Source organism: Denticeps clupeoides, chromosome 11 (assembly GCF_900700375.1).
Source record: "Denticeps clupeoides chromosome 11, fDenClu1.1, whole genome shotgun sequence".
In the NCBI taxonomy this organism is placed as follows: Eukaryota; Metazoa; Chordata; class Actinopteri; order Clupeiformes; family Denticipitidae; genus Denticeps; species Denticeps clupeoides.
Genome location: NC_041717.1, coordinates 21,660,832 through 21,687,332, shown reverse-complemented (window position 1 = coordinate 21,687,332; position 26,501 = coordinate 21,660,832). Strand labels below are relative to the sequence as shown.

General features: G+C 49.9%; 4 protein-coding genes across 5 annotated transcripts in view; 2 read left to right on the top strand and 2 right to left on the bottom strand.

The window, feature by feature from the left end:
* Positions 1-1,806: 1,806 nt before the first annotated feature.
* On the bottom strand, positions 1,807-4,987 carry LOC114800140 (transcriptional regulatory protein AlgP). The gene is made up of 2 exons (XM_028997281.1): positions 4,836-4,987; positions 1,807-2,979 (listed from the first exon to the last, which is right to left on the bottom strand). The coding sequence occupies exon 2, from the start codon at positions 2,608-2,610 to the stop codon at positions 1,960-1,962; it is 651 nt and encodes a 216-aa protein (XP_028853114.1). The 5' UTR covers positions 2,611-2,979; positions 4,836-4,987; the 3' UTR covers positions 1,807-1,959.
* Positions 4,652-9,401, top strand: hpdb (4-hydroxyphenylpyruvate dioxygenase b). The gene is made up of 14 exons (XM_028997221.1): positions 4,652-4,714; positions 4,786-4,812; positions 4,884-4,946; positions 5,220-5,324; positions 5,402-5,444; positions 5,646-5,728; positions 6,384-6,473; positions 6,550-6,653; positions 7,216-7,293; positions 7,929-8,091; positions 8,266-8,337; positions 8,407-8,529; positions 8,944-9,060; positions 9,166-9,401. Exons 1-14 carry the CDS (start codon positions 4,712-4,714, stop codon positions 9,274-9,276), a joined length of 1,182 nt encoding a protein of 393 aa, XP_028853054.1. The 5' UTR covers positions 4,652-4,711; the 3' UTR covers positions 9,277-9,401.
* A 924-nt stretch (positions 9,402-10,325) lies between these two features.
* On the top strand, positions 10,326-15,416 carry cfap73 (cilia and flagella associated protein 73). 2 transcript variants are annotated; one of them, XM_028997251.1, is made up of 7 exons: positions 10,326-10,431; positions 10,511-10,595; positions 10,670-10,774; positions 13,071-13,271; positions 13,405-13,566; positions 14,247-14,405; positions 14,750-15,416. In XM_028997251.1, the coding sequence occupies exons 1-7, from the start codon at positions 10,379-10,381 to the stop codon at positions 14,825-14,827; spliced, it is 843 nt and encodes a 280-aa protein (XP_028853084.1). In that variant the 5' UTR covers positions 10,326-10,378; the 3' UTR covers positions 14,828-15,416. The 2 variants fall into 2 exon arrangements, with proteins under 2 accessions (XP_028853084.1, XP_028853083.1); XM_028997250.1 differs by having other exon boundaries at positions 13,345-13,566.
* A 364-nt stretch (positions 15,417-15,780) lies between these two features.
* Positions 15,781-26,501, bottom strand: part of setd1bb (SET domain containing 1B, histone lysine methyltransferase b) — an 11,480-nt gene continuing 759 nt past the window's right edge. The window contains exons 3-17 of the mRNA XM_028997171.1: positions 26,240-26,501; positions 25,721-25,842; positions 23,732-25,591; positions 23,536-23,664; positions 22,845-22,923; positions 22,558-22,754; positions 22,415-22,469; positions 22,000-22,332; positions 21,735-21,872; positions 19,388-20,578; positions 17,469-17,617; positions 17,273-17,371; positions 16,652-16,771; positions 16,395-16,532; positions 15,781-16,222 (exon numbers count right to left, since the gene is read on the bottom strand). The exon at positions 26,240-26,501 is cut by the window's right edge and continues 3 nt beyond it. Coding sequence (XP_028853004.1) covers positions 16,049-16,222; positions 16,395-16,532; positions 16,652-16,771; positions 17,273-17,371; positions 17,469-17,617; positions 19,388-20,578; positions 21,735-21,872; positions 22,000-22,332; positions 22,415-22,469; positions 22,558-22,754; positions 22,845-22,923; positions 23,536-23,664; positions 23,732-25,591; positions 25,721-25,842; positions 26,240-26,501 — 5,046 coding nt within the window. The 3' untranslated portion in view covers positions 15,781-16,048. The remainder of the gene's footprint in view (positions 16,223-16,394; positions 16,533-16,651; positions 16,772-17,272; positions 17,372-17,468; positions 17,618-19,387; positions 20,579-21,734; positions 21,873-21,999; positions 22,333-22,414; positions 22,470-22,557; positions 22,755-22,844; positions 22,924-23,535; positions 23,665-23,731; positions 25,592-25,720; positions 25,843-26,239) is intronic.

Genomic DNA, 26,501 nt, shown 5'->3' with positions numbered 1-26,501 from the left:
CGCTGGAGACACTTATCCCCGAGTGTCCCTGTAAATACTGATTATAAAGCGCTCTGGATGAAGGCCGTCTGGTAAGTCCCTTCGTCCTCCCCTCATAAATGTGGGGCAGCGGTGGCCTAGCGGTTAAGGAAGCGGCCCCGTAGCCAGAAGGTTGCCGGTTCGAGCTGCCAAGGTGCCACCGAGGTCCCCTTGTTGAAGGTACCGTCCCCACACACTGCTCCCCGGGCGATGGTTAAATACAGAGGACACGTTTCACAGTGACACCGTGTGCTGTGCTGCAGCGTTTCATGAGGCCCAGAAAAAAATAAAAATAAAGTGAAGTGTGCAGCACACTTCACTTTATTTTGCCGAATCCAACACCATCAGGGTCCAGAGATTCGGAGCAGGACCGATAATACGAGCTCCTCTGTGCATCGTTCCTGACAGAGACGTCTCCCCCCGGTTGACTTGTCCCGGTGCGGATTTTCGCACGGGAATGGGAGCGCTTGCCAGGAGAACAGGAGGGCATTTGCAGGCCGAGAGGAGGTGGCGGGAGAAGAAGGGCGCCGACCACCGGAACTGGCCGGCCAGGGGCCTCGCCTACAAAGGGCCCCGTTCAGCGGCCTCCTCTATCGCCGCCGTTGTCTGTGCGGGTGGACGCGGCTCATCTGCCCGTTATGGAGCTAAATGTGCGCCCTGTCTCGCCGCCGGACGCCTGCCAGGTCAGCTGGGCGTCCTCGCGCCGCAGCCGCCGGATACGGAGCGCCATCATCCATAATCGTCCATAATCGTCCATAATCGTCCATAATCGTCCATAACTCCCGCGGCTGATGCCGGCGGTTCACGAGGCAGGTTATAGAGGGAAGTTATTCTAGTTTTAAATTGTACACACACACACACACACTCACACACACACACACACCCTCACACACACTTTCCTGTCTTTTCTGAAATGAATGGAGTCCTTGACGCATCTTGACTAGCAGGGCAGAACAGAGGTGTCCCTTCATCCCACCCTCACTCCTGACCCACTTCACCTCCTTCCTCTGTCGCACCCCGGCCACCTCACACACACACACACACACACACACACACTCATCTGGTCACTAAAGTGAATCCCAGGCCTGTGACAACCCGCCCCCCGGCTCCCCCTTTTCCTGACAGGTGCCTCGGATGAACAGACCCCCAGTGTCGGGCGGTGGCAGCGCATCAAAGGTCCCCGACCCGGAGGAAGTGCAGGGGATGCGGGCGAGAGAGAGAGAGAGAGTGGGGGGGGGGGGGCAATAATCCACAGTTCGTGGTGGATTTATACATATATATATATATAGAGAGAGAGAAATATAATAAATAGTACATTATTTTTACTTGTGGTGTATACCAGTCACGCTGATGTGGCACAGAAAGGAGAGAGACGGGGAGAGAGAGAGAGAACGACAGAAAAGAACAGGCCGGTGTGGGTATGTGTCACACGGCGACATTGCCATCTACTGGTCACGGCGAGGGTCACCAGGTATTTTCACCGGGTATTTTTCACCCGCCAACGTCTCCTCTTCTGGGAAAATGTGGCTGGCTGGTACGAGCCGAGATGCGCCGGTAATCTTCACCGTTAAATTTGTAATAGAACCGAATCAGGGTCTCCACTCCACCACAAACCCCGTCTTCTGAGACTTTCCGGCACATTCAGGCCAGTCAACACGTCCCGTGTCACTCAAACCCGCTCCTCAGCCTCAGGTTTTCACAGTTTGAATCAATATTAATATACGTAGATGTAAAAACGAACGTACGTATTCCTTTAATAATAAAAAAAACGGCATCAGACAAGCTGGATGGAGCAGAAAATATTTATTTTCTCGATTCGACGGTGGCAGGAGCAACGTCACCTGGCCGTTATTAATCATGGACATCGTCACACGGTGCCGGAATGTCACCACCAGCCACCGCCCGGCCGGGATCTGGTGAGAAGATGCGGTCAGATGACGGTTAGGTGGCCTCCTTGCCCGGCCGAGCCTTGGGCGCCGCCTTCTTCCCGTGACTCTGAGGCAGGGCCCCGGGGCGCGTCGCCCGGGCGTCGGCCTTGCTCGGCGGCGGCCAGGCCCCGCCCCCTAGCGGCTCAGACTTGGAGCGCTGCACCGGCGGCGGCGGGGGCCGGCTTTTCGGGGCGATGGCGGTCATGGTTCGACTCAGCGTGCGCCTCCTGCTGCCGGAGGCCGGCGGCTTGCGGCCCTTCTCGAGGCCCCTGGGCTCCGCGGCCTCGGCGACGCGCGTCTCCAGGCGCCCGAGCGCCAGCGCCATGTCCGTCCGGAGCTGAGCCACCTCCTCCCTCATCTCGCACCTCAGCGCCTCCACCCTCCGCAGGACCTTCTCCAGGTCCTCCTCGTCCTCGTCCTCCTCGCCACCTTCAGCCCGGGCGTCTGGCTGCAGCTCCCTGGTCGCCCTCTGGACCACGTCCAGGATGGAGTTCCTCCGTCCCCCCTGCGCCCTGACGTGGCTCTTCACGAGGGCGAAGGCGGAATGGACCCGCGGGCCCGCCGCCACCGCCGCCACCGCGCTCCTCCGCCCCTCCTGCTGCAGCTCCATCAGGCTGAGAGTAGACGTGAGCTCGGGCAGAGCAGGAGCGTGGGAGCTGGTCATCTTCCTGCTTCTGCTGAGCGAGACCTGAGGAACCTGCCACCGCAGCTCCTCGCGGCCCCGAGCGGCAGCCAATCAGCAGAGCACCGCTGATGTAAATAAGGCGTCGGCCTGAGGGAGCGTGCGGCGCGGGAATTCACGCGGAGTCCACGCTCCTACCAACCGCCCGTCCGGACGTCTGGACTCCACTCTGCACTTTACCAAAGCGTCCTGGTTGCACCTTCAGGTTGCGCTGCAGTTTCTGTGGAAGGTGCAGTTCTCCACCGTGGACAAGATGTGAGAGTAAACACATCTCCGGGGGGTTCATGTTCTACACTCACATGGACTCCTGGAGGATCTTCGTCTCGACTGGTCTGAGCTGATATTCACATTCTGATGAATATAACAGAAATGTACATATTTACATATCTTCATACATCACATCCAGAAGTATTAAAAACCTGATTATAAACATGTGACAAGCTCGACATATTTACCAGACGGCCTCATCCAGAGCGACTTACAGTCAGTAGGGGACAGGGGGACAGTCCCCTGGAGACACTTAAGTGTCTTGCTCAGGGACACGATGGGAGTAAGTGGGGTTTGAACCTGGGACTCTGTGCCGATCTAGTTTATAGGCTACTGTGGGCTACTACCTACCACGAACCCTAAACACGACCTTATTCTTCATTTCTAAACCCGCCGCGTTCAGGCTTCGCGAGGACGCTTCATATTTGTCCCTGTCGCGCTCGTTTTACTGCCCTTAATTACAGCAGCTCTCTCCCAGCAGGCCGTGCAGAAAACACACGCTCGTCCTGGGAGTGGACCAGGGGACTCCTGAACACATGAGACACACCTACACACGGCGCGTGCAACACGTTCCTGTTGCACAATCGAAGCGCGGTCTGACACGCTCAAAAGAAAAGGAAAATTGTCCAAATTAAAGCGTTAACTGTTGCAATTCATTTAAATACATGACACGGTAGATTAAGTAAATGCCATAAACGCCTCTGCATCTTCGTTACTGTCCGTTTATTCGCGTCTTGTTAAAGTGAAGTGATGGTCACATGTGATACACAGCAGCACAGCACACGGTGCACACAGTGAAATTTGTCCTCTGCATTTAACCATCACCCTGAGTGAACAGTGGGCACCATGACAGGCGCCCGGGGAGCAGTGTGTGGGGACGGTGCTTTGCTCAGTGGCACCTCAGTGGCACCTTGGCGAATCGGGATTCGAACCGGCAACCTTCTGACTACGGGGCCGCTTCCTTAACCGCTAGGCCCCTTGTTAACCCGCCGTAAACAGCAATTTTTTTACTTCCCCCTCATTCAAAGTGAGTGGGACGTGATGCCGACAAAACCTGTCATTCCTTTTAAATAATTAGTCCACAGTCTGATCTTTTCTCAGGACTCTTAATATAAAGAATATTTCCACTTCTCTCTCTTTGGGAACCTCTGGACCTCCGAAGCCGTCATTTCAACATTTTGTACGTTGTTAAGATGTAAAAGGGAGAAAATGTCCCCCTGCGGCGTGTCACCGCGTGCTGGAAGAGGCCAGTTAAGACCAGGAGCTCAATAAACCGCCGTGATTCAGCACTTTTCCCCTGGAAACTGGACACGTCGTGCTTACAAAAACCAAACCGACTTCTCCTTGGTGCAGACTTCTCGTTTTATTAAAAAATAGCTGTGAATTTGGAACATCTTAAAAAAACTTTTTATCAGTCTTTTCTACGATATACAGAAAAATATACGATATATGTCTCTCTTGCTTCATATGTATATGCTAATTTTTGCAGCAAAATATTCTATTGCGCATGAATTATTGTCCATATGAAGGTAGGAGCCAAACTCCTCTTCAGCGGTCATTACTGAATATAACACGTTACAATCTCACAATACCACAGCACGGTCATTTATTTGTTTGTTGGTTTTGCATATTTCATTTCTCCTTATTAGTATTATTTAAATTTCCTATCTGAATCGGAATTGCGTAACCCGCCGTCAGACCTCTCCTCCTGGACCAGATGCGGGGGGCGGAGTGACGGCGGGCGGCATTTAAACCCCCGGCCCCGCACCCAGACCTCCTTCTTCACCGGCCACGGGAACCACGTCCAGGCATCACGATGGTGAGAATGCAGCTTTTCTTCCCAAAACTCTCCATTCGCTCGCTAATCCGCCCTGACCTTCATGCCCACAGACCACCTACACAGACAAAGGCGAGAAGGTACGAAGGGTTCATGCATTTACCCGCCCCGGCGATCCTGTTCTTACGGGTTTTTATCTGGTGTCATGCAGCACGACCAGGGCAGGTTCCTCTGCTTCGACCACATCACCTTCTGGGTCGGCAACGCCAAGCAGGTAGGCCGCAGCCGCGCCTCGCCGGGCCCTCTCGTGCCAGGTTCATGCCACTCCGCCGGAATAAAACCCCATGCCGAGGGGAGTTTCCTCTCGGCAAGCTGCGATTGGCTGTCTGGAGGGGTGGGGGTTGCCCAGCAGACCTCCCCTCACTAATTGGATCCATATTGGAAAAGTTGGGGCCCTGCGCAGGACAGCGGGTGGCGCTGTTACGTCTGCGTGTGACATTTGACCCCTTTCAAGCTGTAATTGTGTTACGGTTGTGTGATTGGCAAGGCCGCCTCGTTCTACTGCACCAAGCTGGGCTTCGAACCCCTGGCGTACCGGGGACTGGAGACAGGCAGCCGGGACACGGTGTCCCACGTGGTGAGACAGGACAAGGTGAGCTCACGAGCCCCGTTTCAGCCGGGCGGGGGACGGCGGGCGGGTCAATAATGGCTCCTTATTCTTCCCCGCAGATCATTTTCGTTTTCTGCTCTGCCCTCAACCCTGGAAACGAAGGTAATTTTTCGGAACGTTTGCTACGTGAGCTAAAACGTTTTATTGAAATTGAAAAAAGTATTATGCAAATTAATGCAAATTTGCAAAGTAATGCAAATTCAGTGACATCACGTATGAAAAAAAAGTCATAAATGTGTAACAACATAAAGCAACACAGTTTGAATATTTAATTTCATGCATCTCCGGTTCTGGCCGCTGCAGAGATGGGAGAACATCTGGTGAAGCATGGAGATGGAGCTAAAGACATCGCCTTCACTGTGGAGAACTGTGACCTGCTGGTTGAGGTTGGTGGAGAGTTCTACACCACAAACATCACATTCGTCCCCTCCGTCCCACGAACTCCAGACTCACCGTAATTCACGCAGAACCGCATCTACTAGAGGGATTATAGTGTAAATAAGCGTGTGTGTAAATGTTCAGTGTATGGAATGACATTTAAAGAGTGAAAGTGATTGTCACATGTGATACACAGCAGCACAGCACACGGTGCACACAGTGAAATTTGTCCTCTGCATTTAACCATCACCCTGAGTGAGCAGTGGGCAGCCATGACAGGCGCCCGGGGAGCAGTGATAATGGCACACGGTGCACACAGTGAAATGTGTCCTCTGCATTGCGCCCGGGGAGCAGTGATAATGGCACACGGTGCCATGAATCTGATCGCCTGACACTCGCTCATCTCTTTTGGTTCGGAATTAACGGCATTCATTCGTTCGCATTTTGCCCACAGCGACCCTACTGTGGTTCCCACCCCACTATAACACAATAATCATAATTCTGCCCGTAACCCGAGAAAGGCCGGGTTGTGGCACAGCGCTGCATTTTGAAAGTGAAGCCATCACCCCCGGCGAGCAGTGGCCACCATGACAGTGGCACCTCGGTGGCTTCTTGGCGGTTTGGGATCATCACTGTCCATTGACGAGACGTTTAATCGCGCAGAAAGCCAGGGAGCGGGGCGCCGTCATCGTGAAGGAGCCGTACGTGCTGGAGGACGGGCGTGGCCGCGTGAAGATGGCCGTGCTTCAGACGGTAAGCAGCCTGGCTCCGTTCATGGGTTCGCCGCTCGCGGTTGGAATAATCCGTCCCGCCTTGGTCTCCGGCGCAGTACGGCGACACCACGCACACGTTTGTGGAGAGGACGGACTACGCGGGGCGCTTTCTCCCAGGGTTCCACGCTCCTCTGTTCATCGACCCTCTGCTGGAGAAACTGTGAGTCTCAGGATGCAAAATGTCAATCATTTTTATTGACCCACGCTGTATATTACTGTGTTAACCTTTATAATAAACTTCATACAAGATGACAGGAACATCTGTAGCCAAATTCATCATAACCGTCATAACTTCACATGATTTATTCAAGGCTGTCAATCAATTACAGCCATTTAAACAATGTTTTATTAATGAGGTAATCGGGATTAACCACAATTAGTTCATTAGACACAAGTGTGGCATGTTGCATGAAACTATGACGGAGACGAGAGCAGGAACTTTTTAGAACATTTCCGCTGAGGGGCTGTCACGTGGTTCTAGGTTGTTTTAGCAAAAATAATTTGTGCAAAAGATTAGCTAAATTTGCAAAAGATCAGAATCACCCCAAAAAACTCCTTCCCCATCCATCTTCATGTAGGGATTGTCTAGTTAGTAAAATAAAATCCATACGATAAGACATAATAACATATATTGCTGAATGATGCATGTAGTCTTGGTGGCTGGACGCCAGTAGATGCCACATGACGTCACAATGTCACATGATGCCTCTTCATCTTCACAGGCCGCATGGTGGACTCAACTTCATCGATCATATAGTTGGGAACCAGCCTGATGATGAAATGGTGCCTGTGGTGGAATGGTACACACACACATACATACACACACACACACACACACACACACACACACACACACACACACACACACACACACACACACACAGAGAGAGCTGCTGTCAGGGCAGCATGATGAACATGTCTGGGGGGCTTGAAGAAGGTATAGTCTCCATCCCACCGTGACTCAGCAGATTCTCTGGCTGCCTCATCTGGAGACGGTTACAGACGCCCGCAGCCAGCAGGAGAAGGAGGAGGGGAGACCTTGAACTGTGGCTGGTAGTAGCCTAGTGGGTAACACGCTCGCCTATGAACCAGAAGACCCAGGTTCAAACCCCACTTACTACCATCGTGTCCCTGAGCAGGACACTTAACCCTGAGTGTCTCCAGGGGGGGACTGTCCCTGTAACTACATAAGGTGAATGATGTAGATGTAAATGTAAATGAACTAGAACTTCCTGGAAAAAAGGGGTAAATAAGCAGAAATGAATGAATTCACTACATGTACAGATGACGTAAGAACAGAACTTGTGCCAGTAAAGTGTAGAATATCGAGGTTAGTGATGTGTGTGGTGCTGCGGCCAGATGACACTATAAACCACAATGTTCCTACATTCGTGGAAATCCCACATGCCGGTGTCGTGTGGGACCTGCTGTGCAGGTACCAGAGGAACCTGCTTTTCCACCGGTTCTGGTCTGTGGACGACAAGCAGCTCCAGACCGAGTACAGCGCCCTGCGCTCCATCGTGGTGGCCAACTACGAAGAGACGGTCAAGATGCCCATCAACGAGCCCGCCATGGGCAAACGCAAGTCCCAGATACAGGTGAGGCGACGTGAACGTGCTTGAAGGTCGCATTATTATTCAAGCCAGACTTCAACCCTCGATCTTCTTGTTCTTATTGGTACTTTTGCTGCTGTAAGGAGTTGTATGAAAAGCAAGCAGAGCTTGTATGGGTCTAATGTGGTGCCTAAATGAAGCTCATCCTAATTCTTGCAGGAATACGTGGAGTACTACGGTGGGGCCGGGGTGCAGCACATCGCCATGAACACCTCTGATATCATCACATCCGTGAGTAGCCGCCTTGCGCTCCTTCTCCTGAGATGACCATCTCTCAACCGCGGATCTGTGCTTCGCCAGATCCGTAACCTTAAGGAGCGCGGCATGGAGTTCATGAGCGTTCCCGACACCTACTACCAGCAGCTGAGAGACAATCTGAAGGTCTCCAAGGTCAAGGTCACGGAGGACCTGGACGTTCTGGAGGTACTGTGAACAGGAACGTCTTGGGAAGACGTCTTGTAAAGAAAACCCCCTCAAAATAATCCCTCCAGCCCGAGAAGTCCCATCAAGCCATTATGCAGCTACAGTGTGGTGGGGCGGTGAAAATCAGAAAGTTGCGGGTTCGAATCCCGACCCGCCAAGGTGCCACTGAGGTCCCCTTGATGAAGGTACCGTCCCCACACACTGCTCCCCGGGCGCCTGTCATGGTGCCCACTGCCCACCAAGGGTGACGGTTAAATACAGAGGACACGTTTCACCGTGTCACCATGTGCTGTGCTGCAGTGTTTCACAATGACAATCACTTCACTTCGATTAAACGACATGCAAATACCTCGAACGTGTCATACATCCTCCAAATCGCCATGAACTGATGAAGCTGCTCTCGATGTGTGTCAGGAGCTGAAGATCCTGGTGGATTACGATGACAACGGCTACCTGCTCCAGATCTTCACCAAGCCGGTGCAGGACAGACCCACCGTGTTTCTGGAGGTCATCCAGAGACACAACCACCAGGTGGGTCCACACGCCGACAGGCAGGCAGATACTTGTACTGACCTCCGGGTTCCAAACCCCACATCCACACTCTCTCTCTCTCTCTCTCTCTCTCTGTCTCCTCAGGGCTTCGGTGCCGGTAATTTTAAGTCACTTTTCGAAGCCATCGAGGCCGACCAGAACGCCAGAGGAAACCTGACCGTCCTGAATCCCAACAGAACCTCAGAACCTCTCTGAAACAGACATGCACAGCAGAACAGGGAGTTTTGTTCTTTTTCAAGAACATGAAGGAATGTAAAATGCATGTATTTTCTGTACTGTATCTGAGAAAGGCATTAAAACACTTTTTCAACCCACCTTAACATATTTCTCATCATTGGGACGAACTTCTGCTGTTTTTAAAAAGAAATGAGTTGGTCCGATGACTACGGATGCAGAATGTAAGGATGCTACTAGCCAGCTACACTCCTGCACGCCCTCTCAGATCTGAAAATCTCCGTTCTCCTTTGTTGTCCCTGGCTGGTGGGACAACTTGTCCTGCTCCAATCGACCAGCCGAGACCACCACCACCCTTAAGAAGCAGCTGAAAACCCACTTATTATTATTTCAGACATGTCCAACACTAATTATATTAATTATTATATTAATAATAATATTAATTTAGCACTTAACAATCCCCCAGCATGCTCTATTCTTGACAAGTTAGGTCTTATCAGGGCTCTTAGTTTTGTAACACAAAATCTATAGAAACCGAATGAGAATTGCTGGTGTCATCCTCTTGTAAGTCATTTTGGATAAAAGCGTCTGCCAAGTAAAGTAAAGTAAAGTAAAGTAAAGAAAGGACACACGGCATGAAACTGTCCCCGTCCAGATCAGCGTTACGTTTCATCACTGTTAAATTCGGTTCCATTAACAATGTGATCACAATAAATCAACATTGATATTTGGTGCCGATTTATCCATAATATATCAGCAAATAAGGTGGTAGCAGCCTAGTGTGTAACACACTCGCCTATGAACCAGAAGACCCAGGTTCAAACCCCACTTACTACCATCGTGTCCCTGAGCAAGACACTTAACCCTGAGTGTCTCCAGGGGGGGACTGTCCCTGTAACTACTGACTGTAAGTCGCTCTGGATTAGGGAGTCTGGTAAATGCTGTAAATGTAAATGATTCCAGACGTTTTTGTGACACCGTCCAGTAGAAATAAAAATTCTGGACACTGGGGGGCAGCAGAGGGCCGCCGCTGTTCCCATGGAAACCGCCGGGGTCGCCGGGGGGTCACGAAACAAATCAGAGTTCCGGGCGTCCGGCTGCCAGCTGAGTCCGGCGGACCAGAATGAGTTTAAATCTGGAGGATTTTGGCCGGACGCTCCACCGAGGACCTCCTGCGTGAGTTTCGCGTTCATTTCCTGGCCTGCGTCGTGGGTGTTATCATGACGACGGCGTTTTAATGATGATGACCCGCCAGGTCCCCGGAGAGCAGCGCGGCGCGTCTGCTGGAGAAGAGGAGGGACATGCGGGACGTGGACGCGTCGCTGCGGTCCACACGACAGGTCCGTCCCCCTCCGTTTATCGTGACGGTCCCCGCGGCCCGAGAGTCAGATGCTTGTCCACGTGTCCTGTGTAGGAGATGGAAGAAGTCGGCGAGAAGGTCAGGCGGAGGGAAGAGGAGCTGAGGAGGAAGGAGGAGAGGATGAAGCGCTCCGTACTCATCTTCGACAAGTTCGTCCAGGCGAGTAAACGCGAGAAATGGAACAGATCTATTAACTATTAATCAATCAAGCGGTCCGGTTTAATTAACTATCAATCAACCAACCAATCAGGCTTGAACTATCAATCAACCAACCAGTCCGGTTTAATTAACTATCAATAAACCAACCGCTCTGGTTTAATTAACTATCAATAAACCAAGCAGTCCAGTTTAATTAACTATCAATCAATCAACCAGTCCGGTTTTATTAACTATCAATCAACCAACCAACCAACCAACCAACCAACCAACCAATCAGGCTTCATTAACTATTAATCAACCAACCGCTCCGGTTTAATTAACTATCAATAAACCAAGCAGTCCAGTTTAATTAACTATCAATAAACCAACCGCTCTGGTTTAATTAACTATCAATAAACCAAGCAGTCCAGTTTAATTAACTATCAATAAACCAACCGCTCTGGTTTAATTAACTATCAATAAACCAAGCAGTCCAGTTTAAGTAACTATCAATCAATCAACCAGTCCGGTTTTATTAACTATCAATCAACCAACCAACCAACCAACCAACCAATCAGGCTTCATTAACTATTAATCAACCAACCGCTCCGGTTTAATTAACTATCAATAAACCAAGCAGTCCAGTTTAATTAACTATCAATAAACCAACCGCTCTGGTTTAATTAACTATCAATAAACCAAGCAGTCCAGTTTAATTAACTATCAATAAACCAACCGCTCTGGTTTAATTAACTATCAATAAACCAAGCAGTCCAGTTTAATTAACTATCAATAAACCAACCGCTCTGGTTTAATTAACTATCAATAAACCAAGCAGTCCAGTTTAAGTAACTATCAATCAATCAACCAGTCCGGTTTTATTAACTATCAATCAACCAACCAACCAACCAACCAACCAATCAGGCTTCATTAACTATTAATCAACCAACCGCTCCGGTTTAATTAACTATCAATAAACCAAGCAGACCGGTTTAATTAACTATCAATCAACCAACCAGTCCGGTTTAATTAACTATCAATAAACCAACCGCTCCGGTTTAATTAACTATCAATAAACCAAGCAGTCCAGTTTAATTAACTATTAATCAATCAACCAGTCCGGTTTAATTAACTATCAATCAACCAACCAACCAACCAACCAACCAACCAGGCTTCATTAACTATTAATCAACCAACCGCTCCGGTTTAATTAACTATCAATAAACCAAGCAGTCCAGTTTAATTAACTATTAATCAATCAACCAGTCCGGTTTAATTAACTATCAATCAACCAACCAACCAACCAACCAACCAATCAGGCTTCATTAACTATTAATCAACCAACCGCTCCGGTTTAATTAACTATCAATAAACCAAGCAGTCCAGTTTAATTAACCATCAATAAACCAACCGCTCTGGTTTAATTAACTATCAATAAACCAAGCAGTCCAGTTTAATTAACTATCAATCAATCAACCAGTCCGGTTTTATTAACTATCAATCAATCAACCAACCAACCAACCAACCAACCAACCAACCAACCAACCAATCAGGCTTCATTAACTATTAATCAACCAACAGCTCCGGTTTAATTAACTATCAATAAACCAAGCAGACCGGTTTAATTAACTATCAATCAACCAACCAGTCCGGTTTAATTAACTATCAATAAACCAACCGCTCCGGTTTAATTAACTATCAATAAACCAAGCAGTCCAGTTTAATTAACTATTAATCAATCAACCAGTCCGGTTTAATTAACTATCAATCAACCAACCAACCAACCAACCAACCAACCAACCAGGCTTCATTAACTATTAATCAACCAACCGCTCCGGTTTAATTAACTATCAATAAACCAAGCAGTCCAGTTTAATTAACTATTAATCAATCAACCAGTCCGGTTTAATTAACTATCAATCAACCAACCAACCAACCAACCAATCAGGCTTCATTAACTATTAATCAACCAACCGCTCCGGTTTAATTAACTATCAATAAACCAAGCAGTCCAGTTTAATTAACTATCAATCAACTAACCAGTCCGACTTCATTAACTATCAATAAACCAAGCGGTCCTGTTTAATCAATTATCAACAAACCAACCAATCAGGCTTTATTAACTATCAATCAATAAATCAACAAGTCTGATTTTATTCACCTACCACCTTTCATGCATATTACAAAACTCAACTTGACTGAGACTTCGTTTCAAGACGTTTTCTGTCATGTTCTCAGAGTTTAAGGACGATGAAATGAAGAGAAAACTTCTCCATTCTTGCTGTAAATATGTTCATTAGAAACTCTCCACCCGCAGGAGAATGATGCCAAGCGAGTCCGCAACCTGCAGAAGGCAGAGACAGAGAGGACACTGGTGAGACGCAAAGTGAAGGAGCTGGAGTCCCTCGGCCAGAAGCTCGGGACCCTGCTGTCCAGGAAGGAGCAGCTCTGGGCCGTGGTGAACCGGGCCGCCTTCTACCACGACTTCCTGGACGCCGTGGTGAAGAAGTCCTCGAAGGTAAGAAGGATCTGGAGACGGGTGATGCTGCTGGACTTTACTGACGCCCTTTACCCGTCCCCGTGGCCAGTAGTTTGAGGACATCGGCGGCCTTCTCGGCCGATTTGACACTCTGACCTCGACACGCGACCAGCTGCTGGAGCGAGCGGGCGTGGTCGATTCCGAAACGGAAGAAGAGCGGCAGAGGCTGAGGCGCTACGTGAGCGAGAGGAGCTCCGCTCTCCTCCAGCAGAACACCAGCCTGTCCCAGCTCCAGACGCGGCTGGACCGCGCGCGCTCTCTGGCTCTGAAGTGGGTACGCTGCACCAACCGCTTCCGTGTTCCGGGTTACTGGCTTTATAAACGACTAAATTAACAAGGTGCCACCGAGGTCCCCTTGATGAAGGTGCCGTCCCCACACGCTGCTCCCCGGGGTGACGGTTCAATACAGAGGACGCGTCTCACTGTGCTGCAGTGTCCATCTCACGGGCAGTGGTGGCCTAGCGGTTAAGGAAGCGGCCTCGTAATCAGAAGGTTGCCGGTTCGAATCCCGATCCGCCAAGGTGCCACTGAGCAGAACACCGTCCCCACACACTGCTCCCCGGGCGCCTGTCATGGCCGCCCACTGCTCACCAAGGGTGATGGTTAAATACAGAGGACACAATTCACTGTGTGCTGTGCTGCTGTGTATCACATGTGACAAGCACTTCACTTTAAAAACTTAAAAAAAACAAAAAAAACTTCACTTTCACTCACTCCTCTCACCCCCACAAGGTGTAATATCACTTCTGGCCACTGGCGGGATTGTTGGCGCTGTTTCCCCGTTGGACTGAACGTTTCTGGCATTTCACCCTGATTGCAAAATGCGTCAAACGAAACGTTATACTAGTTGGAATTATACAGATTACAAAGGAACATAATCCTTGAATTAGACATTAGGCGGTTTTATATTATTTTTTGTGTAGCTGCTGAGTGAAACTCGGTTGTTTCAAACAGGAAACTACATGGACTCGCGTCCAGTCCACTGCTGCAGGAGAGACCCTTCTTTTAGGTCAGATCCAAGCGGCGACCCTCAACCTGTACCACGCGGCAGGAGGAGTCCTGGGCGGGGCCGAGGGCGTCGGCCTTGACGATACGGTGCGTCAGCTGGAGAAGGTGAGTTCCGGCGGGAGTGAGACGAATGTGGAACCAGCGGCTCACGCATTCATTATACAGCTGTTCCGACCGGGAGAAAGTCGGGAAAGTTCGGGATTCGAACCGGCAACCTTCCGCTTCCTCACCTGCTGTTCATATTCAAGGCAGCAGCGGAGGTGGCACTTCAAGGATGCCGACAAACTCCAGCAATGCTGCCAAAGCCAAAGCCAACCGGAAGTGTTTCACGTTGCCACCTTGCGCACCTCCAGAAGACGGACTGTTCATGAGCGTTAGATGATGTCTTCTAGCATGTGTAAATACCTTCAAGAGACGTGGAAAGTCATGTTGTCTGTTTCCTTCCACAGATCCACCTTTTTATTAAGGACCGCACTGACATCGTGAAGGAACTCCAGTCAGATGCTGCAAAATCTGCCAAGAACTGACGTTTGTAAAAGGAATTTAACAAGAAGAACCAAATAAATGAATAAACCTTAGAATGGAGGACAATGTCAAGAAGTTTGATTGATGATAAAACTGTAGGCCCGCTCATTTCTTCACTATAATATGGACTTTACGGTGAAGATGAGTATGTTTCGGACTCCATGTAGGACTAAACAGAGACAGAAACCAACCAGAAGATTGTCCAGAACTTGCTGGACTTCATGAAAGTGCCATTTGTGCCGGACTGGGGATATAAAAGGCCGTTCTCACGTCACAGCTGCAAGTTAGGAATGTAACTCTTTATTAGCTCCAAACATTACAAAATATAGATTTGATTCACCTTCTGTGAACCACACGCACATTTAAAATCCATCCAGACAAGCAGTATGTAGTGCGGGTGCCCAGTGTTCCGTCTAGCGCCACCCTCAGGCCGTTTCTGTGTCCTCAGATCCTCCAGGCAGAACTATACTTGCTGTTAACTACATACGTACGTACAGCGGTCCGTATCCTGCGTTCTCAAAAATATACAGAACATACAGTCCTGGCCAAAAGTCTGGACACCTTCTCATTCAACGGGTTTTCTTTATTTTCATGACCATTTACGTTGGTAGATTCTCACTGAAGGCATCAAAACTATGAATGAACACGTGTGGAGTTCTGTACTTAACAAAAAGTGGAGACCTGACCTCCACAGTCACCGGACCTGAACCCAATCCAGATGGTTTGGGGTGAGCAGGACCCCAACAAGTGCTAAACACCTCTGGGAACTCCTTCAAGACTGTTGGAGAAGCATTTCAGGTGACGACCTCTTGAAGCTCATCGAGAGAATGCCAAGAGTGTGCAAAGCAGTAATCAGAGCAAAGAAACTAGAATATAAAACATGTTTTCACTTATTTCACCTTTTTTTGTTAAGTACATAACTCCACATGTGTTCATTCATAGTTTTGATGCCTTCAGTGAGAATCTACCAACGTAAATGGTCATGAAGATAAAGAAAACTTTTGGCCTGTACTGTGTACGGGTAATGATACAATACCTGCGTAATTTTATAGGAGAAGTTGGACTCAACAGATTATGATTTTATTTGGTCTCGACACTGCGCCCTGGTGGTAAGGAGTACGCACTACAGATTACTACGCACAGTACCGGCGCACGTACATCAGCACGAACGTTAACAACGCATCTGCGTACGGGTACGCAAACGTAGCTCACAGCAAGTACGTCTAGTTCAAGGTTCCCCTGCAGTTTTCGGCTCCACAGAGACAGGGGATCTTCTCGTCCTCAATGGGGAATTTGTAGTCATAGGTGATTTCCTCATTAACGGCGATCGGTTGCCGGGAGTAGATCACTATTTTCTTCTGAGATTCCACCGTGATGATTTTGGCGTAGCAGTTAGGCTGGAATGCAAGCGAGAGAAGAAACCACGGCGCGTTGGAACATACGCAGCTCTCCGTGTAATCTGGCACGTGCATGAAGTTAATTCAAATGATTAAATGCATGTGGAAATGGTGACATTTTGTAAACCTGGTCGGTCCGAATCACACTCAACGTTACGGTGTCAGAACTCACATTGCAGCTGTGGTTAATGAAGCGGGCCAGGTTGCCACATTTGGTGGCATCGATGATGGTGTCCTGGTCGACCCGGAAGAGGTAGCTGCTGCCGATACCCTCGTCCTCGTAACGCCTCTCCCGCATGTCAGCAATTTCCTGGCAGGAAGGATTTGGGGGTGTCAGCGATGTCTGTATTGCGCATTGAACGCTGTTTTACGATATGAACGTGTTAGCGTTCTGTGTGAGTTCACACTGATTGCATGGACTCCGCCCACCTGTCGAATGACCTGGCCCACGTACTCGATCACCATCTCGTCCGCAGCTATGGGCTCCTCCGCGAACAGTCCCCAGTCGTGGATGCGGCTGCGGCCGAAACGCAGCCTCTTCTTCCGGAACTGGCCGCGTTACCGAAAGTGGGAAGATCTCACGTTCAGCGCGCTTTATAACATCTTAATAAGAATCCACGCTGCTTTTATAACCGGTAACAAGCTTTAAAGTGAAGCGATTGTCACTTGTGATACACAGCAGCACAGCACACGGTGCACACAGTGAAATTTGTCCTCTGCATTTAACCCATCACCCTGTGTTAGTAGTGCTTTATGTTGTAAAAAACAAAAACTATATCTAAGAAAGTGATACACAGCAGCACAGCACACACAGTGATATGTGTCCTCTGCATTTAACCATCACCCTGAGTGAGCAGTGGGCAGCCATGACAGGTGCCCGGGGAGCAGTGTGTGGGGACGGTGCTTTGCTCAGTGGCACCTCGGCGGATCGGGATTCGAACCAGTAACCTTCTGATTACGAAGCCACTTCCTTAACTGCTAGGCCACCACTGCTCCAAACACACCCCTGAAACCAAGAAGGGGCCGCAGGGGCGGGGTCTAACTTCTCACCTTCAGCTGGTTGAACCTGAGCAGGTCGCTGTCACAGCTGAACGAGGACAGCAGGCGCCGCTGCTCCGCCCGGAGCTCGGAGCCCCAACGCAAGGAGGTCTGCAGCCGGGAGGGGACACAGAAACAAAAAACAAGTGACCGTCAGTGGGAACGTCACCCCGGACGGTTGGGCAGTACGGGCGTGGTGACCGGCGACCTGTGCGTCCGCTGCTGCCGCCGCCCCGCCGCTCTGTGGGCTGGGCAGGTAGCGGAGCTTCTCCCTGTCGGTGACGGCGTAGAACCCCTCACTGCGCGCGCTGCCACTCTGGTGATTCCCATAATGCACTCCTTCTGCAGTTCTGGTTGGTGGCCGGCATTAAGGATGCATGTTTCTGTAAAGAACTTTACGCCGCAGTATCTCTTTACCTTTCTATCATTCACTCACGCGGTTTGGGGTAAAATGGAGTATATACATTACAGGCCAAAAGTCTGGACACCTTCTCATTCAACGTGTTTTCTTTATTTTCATGACCATTTACGTTGGTAGATTCTCACTGAAGGCATCAAAACTATGAATGAACACATGTGGAGTTCTGTACTTAACAAAAAGTGGAGACGTGGCCTCCACAGTCACCGGACCTGAACCCAATCCAGATGGTTTGGGGTGAGCTGGACCAACAAGTGCTAAACACCTCTGGGAACTCCTTCAAGACTGTTGGAGAAGCATTTCAGGTGACGACCTCTTGAAGCTCATCGAGAGAATGCCAAGAGTGTGCAAAGCAGTAATCAGAGCAAAGAAACTAGAATATAAAACATGTTTTCACTTATTTCACCTTTTTTTGTTAAGTACAGAACTCCACATGTGTTCATTCATAGTTTTGATGCCTTCAGTGAGAATCTACCAACATAAATGGTCATGAAAATAAAGAAAACACGTTGAATGAGAAGATGTCCAAACGTTTGGCCTCTACTGTATATATTTTATTTATATATTATATTTATTGATAGATCAGGTAATATTTTTATATCCAGCAAATTTCTTGTGCAAGACAATTGGGTTTATTTATTTTTACTGTATTGAGGTTTTTTTTACTATCATTTACTATTTTTTTTTTATCTAAAGGAAATGAATATAATGTAATACACACACAACAACACACGCATTTTACTGTTACTGGGTCAGCAGCATTTTGCCTAGACTTGATGGAGAATCTAGACTACGACACAGTCAGACCACAGTCAGGTGAAGAGCCTGAAATTCGTACAGGCGCTATGAACGACCCCAACATGTGAAAACACGCAGCTCCATGCTGAAAGGATGACGGCTGCGAACAAGTTCGACTTGGACGTGTTCTGAACTGCTCTGTCTGCCCGCCACCTTCCTCACGGCCTGGGCACACGAGCACCCAAACCTAGATGGAGATTTATATCAAAAGGCCATTATTTACATATTCAGCCACGAAACTGGTTTTGGGTAAGAAGTTGTAGTAAATATGTAGTAAATGGTCCATTGTAATTTGTTTCTAAAAAAAAGCATCATTACAGTAAAATGAATAAATAAAATACATAAACCCGGTTTAATTGTTAACTGATCTATCGATCGACTTATCCTTGGTTCACAGATTGTGTTTTTATTTCTGTGAGCTGTTGCATGTTAATATGGAGTACAGTACAGACAGTGGATGGCAGTCAGTAGTAAAAAATATGAAATAATCTCCTTTATGGGCCAGCGCTACGTTTTTTTAAATGGTGGCCCAGCCACTGGGGACGCGGGTGACAGTGTGACCATTTTGTCCACTGTGGAGACCCGTTAAATGATGGGTGGTGAACTGATTTGCTCTGTTGTTTGCCTGATTAATTCTGCCTAAAAAAGGCCACGTGATACACAGCAGCACAGCACACGGTGCACACAGTGAAATATGTTCTCTGCATTTAACCCGTCGCCCAGTGGGGACGGTGCTTTGCTCAGTGGCACCTCGGCGGATCGGGATTCGAACCAGCAACCTTCTGATTAGGGGGGCCGCTTCCATAACCGCTAGGCCACCACTGCCCTTCCGCTAGGCCACCACTGCCCCGATAGCCCCGTAATGGGGACATTTCACCCCGACTTGTGCGGGTTCGGTAATAAAAGGATATGGGGATGAGTAACCCAGCGAACGGCGGTCAACCAATCGCAGTCGCTTCTCAGCATCTTCTCATAGCTCTCCTGCAGGTACCGGACCTCCTGCTCGTCCACGCCCTCCCGCCAGACCGCATGTAGGGCCCAGCGCTCCTCGCGGTCTGATCGCGGGAGGAAGGCCGGGCCGGCGGGCGAGATGGCCAGGTGGGCCGAGCTGCAGCGCCGGCGCCTATGTCTGTACCGCCGGTCTCGAACCGCCAGCCTCTGGTCCTCCAGGTTCTCCAGGCCTCGTAAGGGCCTCTTCCTGGCACCTGACACCTCACAGGACTCGCGGGAGACGATGTGAAGACCCCGACGACCTGAGGACCAGCCGTTCACGTTCTCCAGGTTTCTTTTATCTCTCTGTGAGATACTTGAACCTGATGGCGTTTCAGAACCTAAATTCTTCTTTAAATGGGAATTGTGCTGCATTCTAGTGTGTGGATTAGCATCCAATTGACACGTGATCCAAGTTCTGGCACAGAAAGCTCTCGATCTGGACAGGAATCTATCTCCTTCACCTGGAGGCGAGGACCCAAGGAACGGTGCTGGAGAGCAGATGGTCCACGCCTGACCAGGGACTGAGCTGAGTGGGGACGTCCCACGCCATGGTTCTCGGTGGTGGATTCTAAACTCGAGACCGTCGGAGAAGTCAGCAGTGCTCCGATCGAAGGGGAGCGGTGACATGTCAACCAGGTCCCGCCCCGGTGTCCTCGGGATGGCACTGATAGGGCAAGGTGACCGTTCATGAGGTGACAGATGGAGCATGAGGGGATTTTCTCTGGATCTTCTCCCATACGCTGGTACTGAATTGGTAGTCCGGCCGGGGGTTCTGGGGATCTCCTCGTAGGCCGGGTAGGAACTCTGGAGAGGGTGACACAGCAGCTGGGAGGGCGAGTGTACCAAACCTGTGGGCGAGGCTGGAGGAGCCAGGCAGAGCGGCGTCGGCGGAGGTGGGAACAGCATCAGGCCCGCAGAACCCTCCATCTCCATCCCTCGTCCAGGGGTGTGCGGCCGTCCCACCTCTTCTCCAGCCGGTGGCGATAGGGCGCTCCTCAGCTGCAGGTCCACGTCGCTGTCGCTGGCGGAGCCTGTAGGCGTTGGAGGCCTCTGGTTCTCACCGTCGTCCACTGCCTGAACCTCCACGCCAGAAACAGACTCCAGCTCCTCTGTGGATTTCAACATAGAAACAGTAATTAACCGGATCCTTCTGTAGGTCTTGTCTCGACCCAGACAATCCGGCAGCCCCATCAATTATAAAGTCCACTTTACCACACAGTCCCTCTGTTAGACACAGACAGTGTTAACGTCACCCTAGTTAGGCTGTCCTAGTTAGGGTACCGGGCCACTGTAGCACCAATATACCACCATAACCACATATTTCAGTATCGGTCGTACGAGGCCACCATCTGACCTGCTTCTGTTTGTTTTCTCTGAGACACGGAATCAAGCGTCCAGACTACTGGCAGACCCCAGTGAAGAGACCAGCAAATAAATCCTGGTTCCTGACAACTGCTAAACAAGGACATACCATGAAACAAACCAGAGGGTCACCACAGCCACCACCACCGTTACAACTACAGCTTCAGGGATCTTCAAGTGGACCAGTAGCATCATGATGGACACGTAATGTAGACCATGACACTGGACTAGAACCTACTCTGCACTGTCCAGCGTCTCCAAACATGGACAGATGCTCTATACTAGACTCTATATACTAATATTTGGACTTGTCCACCTCTACAACTGTAGGACTTTTTCTCTTATTGGACAAATCATCACCAGTCAGACACCACTTGCAGCCCCACTCTTCCCTGGAAGGACGTCCCTCTCTCTATCACTCCTTCCCAACGTTCCTTCCTTTCTTTTTTCTCTCTCCTAGAGTTTTTTTTATGTGGAGTGTTTCCTTGTGTGCAGAAGGGTCAAGTGTGTGGGGGGTCAACAATAAATGTTGTTGTTGTTATCTAGTGGTCCTACATCTGCACTCGTACGTAAAGCCTGCAGAGCAGGGGCAGTGGTGGCCTAGGTTGCGAGTTCAACTCCTGAACTGCCACCAAGGTCCACCGAGGTGCCACCGAGGTGCCTCTCACGGCTGCCCGCTGCTCATTAAGGGCGGTGGGTTAAGGGCATTTGGTTCTGTGCACCGTGTGCTGTGCTCTGCATCGATGACCACTTTCACACTCGTGTGGACATAACACAGCAGTACCGCCACATGACAGCGGTGGAGCCAGCAGTTCAAGAAAGTTCAAGAACGTCACTAAGAAGAGGTGGCAGAGATTCGTTACGCGTTGTACGTTTTAATGAAGACATGTTTATCATAGTGACCTGACAAGTCCCCGAAGGAAGGTGAGGGTGGACAGACAAGATCAAGGTCCTCAGGTGGCAGTGCGATGAGAGAGTCAGGTAGTCCCACTCCTAGCACAAGTCCATCTCCCTCTTCACCACTTTCTTCACGCCCACCATCTGCCAGGATACATTGACGACCCCGGCATTCAGACCACAAATAAACTCTTACATCTACAGAAAATTCCACCAAAACTAGACAAGAATATGTTTTGAGGTTCAGAATCCGGACTCTGATCGTACTCACCCAGCAAAGCTCGCTCCAGATACCCATTGGGTGGCATTGGAGCAGAAGGTGTTGGGGGAACTTCATCAGACCTCAGGGACCAGGGGGACTGGGGGACATTGTCCTCTTCATCGGATGTCACCAACCATCTCTTTTCCTCTCTAGGACCTGTTGTGGTGTCATCTGACCTGCTTCTGGAAGAACCATCTTCTGAATAACTGTCATCATCATCATCCTCATCATTACCAGAGTCAAAGGAAGAGGTGTCTGAGGTTTCTTCTGACACTGAATAGTCTGTGCTGGAGGTGCTGGAGGAGTCATAGTCACGGATGGATGAAGAGACACTGATGGCCTCTGAAAGATGAAAAGCAAAATTAAACTTACAACTAAATACACGAATCCCGTCAAAGTTGTCACTGAATGGATGGATTAATACCATGAGCAGCATATTCTTCAGGTGCAACATCTTCATTACCTTCACCATCCACAATCTGAAAAACCACAACACCATAAAACACAGTTTGAAACAAGCCATCCACCATTAGCACACCTGAAAATATATGAATATGGCCACTGCACCTGGTCATGAAGCTGATTTCCCATCTCCACACGTTCCTTCTCTCTTTGACATATGGATTCTTCTATAGTTCCAGAGTGCTCCTCTGGCTCATCCTCCTCTCCTTCGCTGTCCAACTCCATGGGACGTGCGTGTCTGCGTTTTGCTCCCGGGATCTGGGCCTCCTTCCTGGACAGCTCTTCCTCAGGAAAGTCCACTTCTACTCCAACATGAAACTCAGCATGAAAACGGGGTGCGTTTTATGTGAAATGGCTGCAATGAGACGAATGAGGTGAACGAGGACGCTCACCTTCGCCGGCTCGTGAGGAGCAGGAGAGACCTGGCTTGTTGGACTTCGGCTCGAGGCCACGCGGCTCTTTCCTCTTCACCTACACATGAATGGCCATCACGATGACCATCATCATCACGAATAATTACGTTAACTGAAGTTCTGTCTTTGGCAGGACTCTGTCCACACGAGAACGTTTCTCTCTAAAACGGGGAGACTTCTATTTTATTCGACATGGTAAGAAGGAATCCTCTAACCCTCCAGGTACAGGTGTGGAGGCGGGGTTACAACCGGACACCCATCTCAAGATGGACAAGGCCTTAGACAACGAAATTGCCTGAAGAGGATGAATTATCATTATTTTTTATTGTAGCGTGTGTTTGGTCCTTTATTTGGTAGTGCCAAATTTTCTAAAGACAAAAACTATATCTGTGAAAGTGTTACACAGCAGCGCAGCACACGGTGCACACAGGGAAACGTGTCCTCTGCATTTAACCATCACCATGAGTGAGCAGTGGGCACCATGACAGGCGCCTGGGGAGCAGCGTGTGGGGACGGGACCTTCATCAAGGGGACCTCAGTGGCACCTTGGAGGACCTGGATTCGAACCGGCAACCTTCTGGTTACGGGGCCGCTTCCTTCACCGCTAGGCCACCACTGCCCCTGTGTTGCATAATGGTCATTAGATAACGTTTATCTCTGCTTCTCGTACCTTGAAGGAAGGCAGGCGTGGTGTTCCCCGTGCTCCTGGGACTTTGCCATCTGGCCTGAACTTGTCTTCCTTGAGACTGGAGGACACTGGCTGAGCTGCGGCTGCAGGCTTCGGTGTGGGTGCAGACATCTGCAGGGTGAAAGAAGTCATGTGAAGATGTCACGGACACGGAACCCAAAATGGAAGTGGTCTCCACCTTTGCCGTCTGCTCCTGCTCCTGCCACCACTGGTCAAACGCCCCGAAGGCCACCACCTCTATCATCCTGCGGAGGAGATCTCTCTTCACGATGGACTTCAGCTCTGTGGCTATAGAGGCCAGGACACCCTCCACCGTGGCCTTGTGCGGTGGATCCCGAGGAGGTACGTACCCTGGAGGTGGCACGGTTGGGTCAAACCTCGGGAAGAATGGAGGGGGCCAAGGTGGCTGGAGTCCCATGTTGGAGTAAGAGTGAACCGCTCCTTGTGGCAAAGCAGCTCCACCCATGAAAGGAGGTGCAGGAGGTGGAAATGGAGGAAGGGGAACGAGAGGCGGTGGAGGAAATACATTTTTGCAGGTCTCCTGAGGAGGAGCTGGAACCTTGGGACACCCAGGTGGTCCGTTAATTTGGGATAGAGGGATCACTGGTGGAAACAGAGGTTTGGGAATGGTGGGTGGGAATCCTGGAAGGACAGGGGGCAGTGAAGGAGGAGGTCCAGCAGGAGGAGGTGCGCTTGGTGAGATGAGATGGAAGCCTGGAGGAGGCGGTAGCAATGGAAACCCTGGAGGTGGAACGAGGATGGGCACCGGTGGTGGAGGCATTCGAGGAGATGCTATATCACCTACGGAGGCCATGGGTTCACCATGTTGTCCTCTACTGATGTCCATGTTGGTTTTACTGATGCTGGCGGGTGAAGAAGACCCTGGATGTGCCGTAAATGGGCTTTCAGCAAGTTCTCCTTCTTCCTCGTCTGCAGAATCAGACAGGGGTTTGGGGCTTACCTCCTCCAGAGCAAAAACTGTGACAGAGGTGTCTCCAGGTCCAGGAGAAATGTGAGAGGATGGGCATGTTGTGGACCTGTCTGAATGGGAGTTCCTTACTTCCAGCAAAGGGAAATTTGACTCCTGCATGTCGGTGAGCAGCTTCTCAATGCGTGAGTCCAGGCTTGTCCCTCGTTCTGGCTCTCGGACAGGAGACTTAGGGATCTGACTTGTCTGTGGAGTAGAAGGTCTTGGAGAAAAGCTTCTTTCTTGCCCTGAGAGCTGAGATGAGGAACTATGCTCTTGATCTGGGGTTTGAGGAGGAGCTGCACGGCACACAGTTTCTTCTAGTGTCTTTGTAACATCTGCACCCTCATCTGAATGAAAGTCCACGCCAGAGCTGCTCAGTGGAAGCGACCGAGAAGGACGAATGCTGTGGGCCTGAGCCTGCGGGTCTGTGGTGGGACCTTTGGAAGGTGGAGACGACGACGTTAGGCAGATGTTGTGCTTTCCCGTGAATCCAGCATGTTTTCTGTATGCAGGCGGCGGATGAGAAGGACGGTTTGGAGGATAAAATGGCCGTATGCGCTGAGAGGAGTTGGGGAAAAGGGCCGTTGGTCCAGCGGTGTGGCGAGATCTGCTGAAGGCCCAGGCCCGGTGCCTGTAGTGGTTGTAGGAGTTCTGGTACGTGCTCCCCTGCCTTCGGCTCCTGTAGGCGCCGCTGCGGGTGGGCTCGAGGGCGCGGATGGGCTGGTAGGCTGGTGACCTCTGCGCGGTGGAGGTCCGAAGGGGCTGGTGGGACACGCAGGTGTCCACCAAGCCGGGAGTTTGGCCGGGCGGCTGCGGGGACACCGAGGAGCAGCTTCTCCTCTCTGGTGGTTCCTGGGTCAGCTGAGGGGTAGACGGGGTGCTGTCCACCAGAGGAGGCGTACGGGGCGTCCCCATGGACAGCGGGGTCTGCCAGAGGCTGCTGGGAGTATCCGGCCGCATACTGGAGTACGCGGTGTCCAGAGAAAGAGGGGTGGACGCGTCCACCGAGGTCGTGTACTCTGAGAAAAACGAACTCCTCAAATTCAGTCGACTCAGAGCTTCGTCATCCTGAAAAAAAAACAAATAAGATTTTGAATCAGGAGATTTCGTAGATTTCGGTGGATTTCGTAGATTTCGTAGATTTCGGTGGATTTCGGTTCGCCGGGTGTCTCCTGGTCAGACGGGGAGAGGACTTACTGACACGGAGTCAGGTGGACAGAGGGCACCTGCTGCCTCGAGGCCCTCCGGGCCCACGGGAACCGTCTGGGGGGTGAAGTTCCCGGTCATCAGGAGCCGGACGTACCGCGCTCGCTTCTCACCTGCGTCGAGACGGTTTACAAAATATTCAGAACAATATTAATTACAATATTATACAAAATATTCATTACAATATTACAAATATTCTATTAATCATGCCTGACAAAAAGCACAACAATTAATATGATTACGCGGACAAACCATCAAAACGCAAAACAACAGCCTTTATAATTATTCATATTTATATTATTTATCATACTGGGCATATCAATACAATTTACTTAATCATCAATCATTTCCAGCAGATTCCAAAATATTCATTAATACACTATTACAAATATTGTAATTGATTGTAAATATAATGTAATGTCCTTTATTATTATTATTGTACACGTTAAGTGATATATGGGAATTGCGGTGGTGCATGATTGGACGGATTTATTACAGGAAGCTTCTCACCTTTAGGGTCCAGCTCAACGTGGAGAATGTTCCCCATGACGGAAGTATGATGAAGACCTCGGACCGAGTCCCTGGCTCCTTTCACAGATGAAAAGGTGACCTTGGCGACCCCCAGATGTTTCCTGCTCTTGGGATGGTACGAAATGTCCAGCTGCTGGACCTCGCCGTACTTCCCGCACATGTCCATCAGGAAGGCCTCCCTCACGTTGTCGTTCAGCCTCACGATCGTCACCTCTTTCGGGGGCCCGACGTAAAACTCGTC

Coding starts and splice junctions, on each gene's coding strand:
- LOC114800140 (XM_028997281.1), bottom strand. CDS start 2,610: ATGACCAGCTCCCACGCTCCTGCTCTGCCCGAGCTCACGTCTACTCTC.
- cfap73 (XM_028997250.1), top strand. CDS start 10,379: ATGAGTTTAAATCTGGAGGATTTTGGCCGGACGCTCCACCGAGGACCT. Junction 10,432..10,510: donor CTCCACCGAGGACCTCCTGC/GTGAGTTTCGCG, acceptor ATGACCCGCCAG/GTCCCCGGAGAGCAGCGCGG. Junction 10,596..10,669: donor CGCTGCGGTCCACACGACAG/GTCCGTCCCCCT, acceptor TGTCCTGTGTAG/GAGATGGAAGAAGTCGGCGA.
- hpdb (XM_028997221.1), top strand. Junction 4,813..4,883: donor ACACAGACAAAGGCGAGAAG/GTACGAAGGGTT, acceptor GGTGTCATGCAG/CACGACCAGGGCAGGTTCCT. Junction 8,530..8,943: donor AGGACCTGGACGTTCTGGAG/GTACTGTGAACA, acceptor GATGTGTGTCAG/GAGCTGAAGATCCTGGTGGA.